The sequence below is a fragment of the Vollenhovia emeryi genome, unplaced genomic scaffold (assembly GCF_000949405.1).
Source record: "Vollenhovia emeryi isolate VEMERY1.0 unplaced genomic scaffold, V.emery_V1.0 DF940073.1, whole genome shotgun sequence".
Classification (NCBI taxonomy): domain Eukaryota; kingdom Metazoa; phylum Arthropoda; class Insecta; order Hymenoptera; family Formicidae; genus Vollenhovia; species Vollenhovia emeryi.
The window spans coordinates 2736-9873 of NW_011966293.1; the positions used below are offsets into that span (position 1 = coordinate 2736).

Here is a 7138-nt window from a genome sequence, read left to right on the forward strand (position 1 = left end):
GTGCCGTCTTATGCGCGAAATAAATTTAGAAGGGATGATTCCGCGCGGAGGCGTCTGATGTCTGGCAACATATTTTACATTGTAACGGGGGTAGCGGGGAAGGCGCGGCCGGAAGTGGCCGCATTCCTCGCATTCCACGTGTAACGGGGGTAACCGGGAAGGCGCGGCCGGAAGTGGCCGCATTCCTCGCATTCCGCGCATACCAAAGCCGCGGTCACCATAACAACGCGGAGGTGGCAACGCCGCGCCTACCCTCGCCACCTCCACCCGCGCGCCCAGGCTCCAGGGGTATAAAAGCCCCTCCGGAGCGAGCGCGATCACCCAGTCTTTCCTCGGAGCACCGAGCGACGACACCCGGCAGCGGGTACCTCCGCTGCGGTATACGCCGGTATAACGGGTCCTGCCGTCCGGCGTTATACCATTCCGGGGTACACGACAGGCTGCTCCGTCGTGTGCTCCGGCCTCCCCGCAGTAGGGTACAAGAACGGGGTGCTGCCCGATGTACATCACTACTGATCCCCTACCGGTCTCCTTTCCGTCCGCAGTAGCGTACACAGTAACGGGGTGCTGCCCGGTGTACACATGCTACTGAGAACACACGCATAACGAGGCGCTGCTCGGGCGTGTTCCTGACCTGAACCTATCCTTTTTCCTGACCCCCCGACCGGTATAGAACACAGGGGGGAATATTTGGGTGGGAGACGAATTATTAATTATCGATAGCCGTAAGCTCCGTAACGTTAATCCTGTTCTTTCGCTCCGTTTCAGAGGATCCTGTGTAACATCCTCACCGACCGTTTCCTGTACTACCTGTCTTTTCTGCGATTAATCCAACCGGCCGTATCTTTGTTATTCCATATTCCTACTCGGCCGCGTGCGCAATTACCACGATTTCCTTGTTTCTATCCGTCGCGTGCGCAATTACCACGATTTCCTTGTTTCTATCCGTCGCGTGCGCAATTACCACGATTTCCTTGTATCTATCCGTCGCACTAATCTTCTTTCTTTCTTTCTTTTGTATTTACCTACAGGGCGGACTCTTGTACTTACTAATCCTTATTTCTTTTCCTCTGTATTTACCTATATGGCGTACCTTTTGTAATTACCTCTATTCCGCTGTAGATATCCTGAATAAACCTTGTGCTTATTGTTATACCGAAAACTACCTGTAAGACTTATTTCCGGTCCTTTCCAAGCGATTGACTCTATTAAGCGAATTAAAATCTACCTTGCCTCCTTTCCTCCCGACGGCCCTGGAGCTGAGCATATTCGGCAACAGGAGGAACGGAGGATCTATTCTAACCGACACACAGCACGTCAAAATACCGACCGCGAGAAGCTAACTCCTCCAACCGTTAGTCGGAACCGCGCGTCCGACTAAGTATCGCGTTTATTCGCGGAGCAAATCACGGATTCCGGAGTCCCGTCCGAAATTCCGTACCGAGAGGAGTTATTCGTTCGTTACAACATATATACATATATCTGACTGTCGGTTAGGCTACATGATTTTAGGTGCGATGATGAGGTGATGTCGCCGATATGCTTGCGGCCACAAAGACTTGGCGCGCGGTAGTCTGTGGCGCGCCGGTGGGAGCGCGCGTGAGCCCGCTGCGGCGGCGCGGTAGCGAGCACGCGCTTTTCACGTGCTCGCACAGCTGATTTTGCCGAGCGAAATCGCGCGACTCGTGGGGCTCAATGATTGTGAGCGTAGTAACTCAGGGGACGCGATTCGAGAACCGCGATGTGCGCGATCGTGGTTTTATTAAATTTCAGCCGTAGCGGCACGAATGCCCGGCAGCGGTACAATTTTCGTGGCCGGACGCACAAGGATCGCCGACGCGATCCTAAGGGTGACGACTCGGACTACTCCATCGTCACCCGGATGCAGCTTCGTGATTCTCGCGAGTGGCCAGTGAGTCGGTGCAGTGTTCTCCGAGCGGATGATGCATAGTGCGCCGATCTCCGGTGTGATTGCTGGTTTGTGCCACTTCGGTTTGGTTGCGATTTCGGCAAGGTACTCGTGCGACCATCGTTTCCAAAAGTGGTCGCGCATCCTTTGGACATTGTGCCACCGGGAGAGTGAGCCTTCCCTCTGGTCGTCGCGTGACGGTTCCGGGACAGCTAGCAGTGGTGAGCCTATCAAGAAATGACCAGGAGTGAGTGCGGACAGATCTTCGGGGTCATCGGATAGCGCGCGAAGAGGTCGGGAATTGAGGCAAGCCTCTATTTGAGTAAGGAAGGTGGTGAATTCCTCGAACGTCAACTTTGCCTCGCCGATCACCCTCCGGAGATGGTGCTTGGTTGATTTTACCGCAGCCTCCCAGAGTCCTCCGAAGTGAGGAGCGGCAGGGGGGTTGAAGTGCCACTTAGTTCCAGAGGTAGCGGCCTCTCGGGCGATACGGTGGCCGTCGCGCGAGGAGGCTTGGAAGAGACGCCTGAGCTCCTTGTCGGCCCCCACGAAATTGGTTCCACAGTCCGAATACATGTCCGTGCAGAGGCCTCTGCGGGCGGTGAATCTGCGAAAGGTCGCCAGGAAGGCCTCGGAGGTGTAATCGGACGCCAATTCCAGGTGAACCGCCTTGGAGCTGAGGCAGACGAACACCGCTATGAAGGCCTTGGTGGTGCGCTGTCCGCGTCCCTTGCTGGTGCGAACAGCCACGGGCCCAGCGTAATCGACTCCAGTCTTCGTGAACGGCCGTGCGGGGGTCACTCTGTCCCGCGGAAGGTTGCCCATGGTAGGTTGGAGTGCGGTTCCTCGCCAGCGAGTGCACGTCACGCACTGTCGCAGCCGTTGCTTGACCACGGCTCTTCCTCGCGGCAGCCAATATTCAAGGCGCAGCAGCCCTAGGGGTGAGCTGTACACCGCCATGCAACGAGCGACGGTGGTGGGCATCCACCATCAGGAGGGTGAGCCATGACGCCGGCGGCAGGATGATGGGGTGCCGCTCGTCACGTGGAAGGCTCGCGTTCCTCAGCCATCCTCCTACCCTCAGGATGCTGTCCTCATCCAGGAAGGGGCTCAGCTTGGCTAGGGGGCTCGTGGCGAGTACGGCGCGGTCACGTGTGGCGGCTTTGATTTCGGCGGGATAGTGGATGCCCTGAGCGAGGCGTATCCACAGTAGGGAGGCCTTTCTCAACTCGTCAGGTTCGAGGGGATGGTGAGGATATCTCCAGCGGAGCATCCAAGCTGTGACCCTGAGGAGGGAGTGCCAGGAGGAAAAGCGTAGGAGGGTTTCAGGTTCCGTAGGTGCATGTGTGGCGACACAAGCCACGGTGCGGCTCTCCGGAATGGCGCCAGTGCCTTCGTCTTCCTCATGGACCTTCTGAGTTGGCCAGGCATCTCGGGTACGACTGAGCCAAGGGGGGCCGGACCACCAGAGTGGGTGAGTAATCGGCTCGCTCGGTGAGATGCCTCGTGAAGCGCAGTCCGCGGGGTTCTCGTGTCCAGGCGTGTGCAGCCACTGCGCTCCGGGGAGGCGGTCCTGGATCCGTGCTACCCTGTTCGCCACGGAGGTTTTCCACCGGGAAGCGTGGCCGCGTATCCAGTGAAGAGTGACCGTGGAGTCCGACCATAAGAAGAGCGGGGCTGTGGACAAGCACAATACCTCGCGCACGTGATGCGCGAGGTTGGTCAAGAGTGTCGCAGCGCAAAGCTCCAACCGAGGGAGAGATACAGGCTTCACCGGGGCGACCTTGCTCCTGGCGGCGAGCAAGTTTATCGTGTTGCCGTCGGGGCGTGAAGTGCGGAGATACACTACTGCGGCGTAAGCTCTCTCCGATGCGTCAGCGAAGCCGTGTATCTCGAGTTCGGCCGTGGCGATGTCGCTGCCCAACCATCGCGGCACTCTCATTCCCTCGAGGCTCGGAAGGTCCTCGAGGAAGGCTCGCCAGAGGCGGGCATCGGGCGCTGGGAGAGTCGAGTCCCAATCCACCTGTTGAATCCAGGCGGACTGGATATGGATTTTCGCCCGAATAATCACGGGGGCCAGCCATCCGAGCGGGTTAAATAGCCGGGCCGTCTCGGCGAGCACGTTACGTTTCGTGAGCGGTGGTATTGTGCGTGCGCGAAGTGAGATGGCGAACGAGTCCTCGACGGGGTGCCAAAGCAGTCCCAAGGTGGAGTGGCGGTCCACGTTCCACTGTCGCGAGGACACTTGGAGGCGGTGCTCTACGGGAATTCCAGCAAGTACGGCTTGGCAGTTAGCGGCCCACTTTCGCAAGGGAAACCCGCCCGCTTTGCACAAGTCCTGGAGTTCTCGGGCCGTTGAGTTGGCCTTTTCCGCGGAGTCGGCGCCGGTGACGATGTCGTCGACGTAGGAGTCGCTCCTCAACGCAGCAGCACCTAGCGGGAAGTGGCCTCCCTCGTCGTCGGTCAGTTGACGGAGCGTCCGAATGGCGAGGAACGGGGCGCACGCCAAGCCGTAGGTAACCGTGTTGAGGCGGTACTCTAGCGCTTCTCCGTCGGGCCTCGGACGCCACAGGATCCTCTGCCAGTCCCGATCATGAGGGTGCACAAGAATTTGACGGTACATCTTGGCGATGTCCATCATGAACACGTAGCGGTGCCACCGCCATCGCAGCAGAACGTTGGCCAACGCGGGCAGTAGGTTTGCTCCAATCATCAGGCAGCCGTTCAGCGTTTCCCCTGATCCGGTGCGCTGCGATCCGTTGAACACAACCCTGAGCTTGGTCGATGTGCTGGCCTCTTTCATCACCCCGTGATGAGGCAAGAAACATATCTCTTTCTGTTGGACGGGCGTGTGGCTAACTTTCTCCATGTGATGCAGGTCAGCGTACTCCTGCATGAAGGTCCGGTAGAGACTGCCAAAGCGTGGATCGTTCTGGCTCTTGCGCTCCATAGCCGCCAGCAGTCGTTCAGCGGGTTTTCGCGTGCCGGCCAGAGTGGCTGGCTTGGCGGAAAAGGGCAACCGAACGATGTATCGCCCAGTGCTATTACGTGAATGAGTGCGGGCAAAGAAATCTTCGCAGCGCTGTTGGTCGGGCGTGAGAGCAGGGAGAACCGAGGGCTCCTTCTCCTGAAGCCAGAAGCGCTGCACCAGGTCGTTCAGATCGCGATCCAGGGTGCATTGGTGCGCTCCACGCGAGTTAGTGAGGGCTTTTGACTCACCGCACCCGGACAGGATCCAGCCCAAAGAGGTTTTCTGGGCAAGCGGTGAGTGCGGACCTCCCTTGCGGAGTCCACTCTCCAAGATGACGCCGCATACCTCAGCGCCGAGCAGTAGCTCGATCTGATCTGCGGCGCGGCGTTGAATTGCGGGTCGGCCAGAGGTAGGCCTCGAATGTGAGGCCAATCGGCCTCGCGGTTGGTCGCGGGTCCCGTGTACGGAGTGAGCCGCGGGAGCACGTACGCGTCGACGGACACCTCGGCGCCGGTGGTCTGACCTGTGAGTTGGAGAGCCACCTTTCCCCGTGCCGTTCCGGACTTGGATCCCCAATCCCGAGGATCGACACCGCGGTGCGCGAACGCGGGAGACGGAGTCTCTGGACCAGTGCCTCAGAGACAATGGACACCTCGGACCCTTGGTCCACTAGTGCGCGGACAGTGTGAGCTTCTCCATGGCGGTCGGTTACGAGTACGCGTGCAGTCGCCAGGAGGACTGAGCCACTGTTATCGCACCGTCGCGAGGTGGTCAGCGAGCTTGCCTCCACCGGCATGGGGAGCGCGCTCACGTCGTGCAACAGAGTGTGGTGCCGTGCCCCGCAGGAGAAGCAATTACGCGTGGATTGGCATTTGGCGACCGCGTGACGACCGAGGCAGTTCCAACATAGTCGCCCGGAATTTACGTGCTCCTTCCTTTCTGCAGCGGACTTGGCCTTGAACGCGGGGCATTGCCACAGGGAGTGTTTGGATTTGCACAGATCGCAGGTCGCGGTCTCGTTTTCGCGTTTGGCGTGATGAGCCTTAGCTGTTCGCGGCGCGTCAGGCAGCACCTTCCCGGCGGACCTTGGTTTGGCGGCGTTCAAGGTAAGTATTCGTTTCGTCATGAACTCGATAAGTGTTTCATGATCGGCAGGTTCGCTTGAGTCAGAAGAGGAGGACTCCCATTCAAGCCGAGTTCGCGGATCGAACAACTCAGCGACCAGGTGGTTGAACAGGTCCATCCCGTGGGATTGAATCGGTCGGCCTATACTTTCCTGCGCGTTTACTGCGGCGGTTGCGGCGGCAAGTATACGATCGAGCTCCTCCGCGCTCTCGCTCTTCATTTTCGGCACGGAAGTAAAGGTCGCGAAATTGGAGCGGATAAGCTCCCGTTTGTTATCGAAATGCTTGGAGAGAGTAGTCCACGCGCGATCATAATTCTCATTGGTAATCGTAAGCGTCTTTATTAATTTCTCCGCATTCCCTTGCAGGCATGATCGGAGATAGTGCAGCCGCTCGACCTTAGAGAGAGCGGGGTTCTCTCCAACGACAGACGAGAACAGGTCGCGGAATGACGGCCAATCCTCGTACGCGCCCGAAAATTGAGGAAGTTTGATGCGCGGTAGAGCGGTTTTCGAGGCCTGCTGGCCTCTGGACTCGGTTTCCGCGGCAGGAGTTGCGGGGACCGTTGGTCGGTACCCGCTGAGTGCGCAGCGCTGCTGGACGTAGGTCGTCTCAACGGTGTCGTAAAGGTTTGACTTAGCGTACTCACTCTCTGCATAGCCGGTTTTGTACCCAGCCAGGACGAGATCGTGCTGTGCCGTGAATTTGTTCCACAGACCGTCGAGTATCTTGAGGCGAGTTTCAACGGCGGTCAGGGTGATGTTGGCGGCTCCGAGCTTGCGGAGATTGTCGACCGAGCGAGCCATGCGGCCGAAGATGTCGTGTTGACTCGCGAGCACGGTGCTGAGATCCATGGTACAGCGTGTGTCCTTTCTTTCAGACTGACTTGGCTCCACTTACACACGGACAGCACTCCCGAACTCGCGGATGCCGGTTTGAGATCCGGCTCGAAGGACCAAAATGTCGGAGTGCGCGCTGTTGTAAGATTGGATCGGGAGCAGTAAGCCAGCGAAAGTTAATAAACTCAAAACCTTTAATTCACTACGCCAAATAAAATCTTAACAAAGAAGGTGGTTCACAATTAATATCACACGTTCCTTTCAGGCGCGTTCTGATTCCGGCGCGAGAGAGAGA

The 7138-nt window shown here is 58.2% G+C and overlaps 2 protein-coding genes across 2 annotated transcripts; both read right to left on the reverse strand.

Moving 5' to 3' along the window:
• Positions 1–1762: 1762 nt before the first annotated feature.
• LOC105556370 lies at positions 1763–2734 on the reverse strand. Its single transcript, XM_012003458.1, has one exon. The coding sequence runs from the start codon at positions 2732–2734 to the stop codon at positions 1763–1765; it is 972 nt and encodes a 323-aa protein (XP_011858848.1).
• Positions 2735–2828: 94 nt separating this feature from the next.
• On the reverse strand, positions 2829–6225 carry LOC105556371. The gene is made up of 2 exons (XM_012003459.1): positions 5370–6225; positions 2829–5254 (listed from the first exon to the last, which is right to left on the reverse strand). The coding sequence occupies exons 1-2, from the start codon at positions 6223–6225 to the stop codon at positions 2829–2831; spliced, it is 3282 nt and encodes a 1093-aa protein (XP_011858849.1).
• Positions 6226–7138: the final 913 nt, after the last annotated feature.

Excerpts from the sequence above, each read along its gene's own strand:
- LOC105556370 (XM_012003458.1), bottom strand. The coding sequence starts at position 2,734 with ATGGGCAACCTTCCGCGGGACAGAGTGACCCCCGCACGGCCGTTCACG.
- LOC105556371 (XM_012003459.1), bottom strand. The coding sequence starts at position 6,225 with ATGAAGAGCGAGAGCGCGGAGGAGCTCGATCGTATACTTGCCGCCGCA. Across the intron at positions 5,255-5,369 it reads GCCGAGGTGTCCGTCGACGC|ATCAGATCGAGCTACTGCTC; the intron begins GTACGTGCTCCC and ends GCCGCGCCGCAG.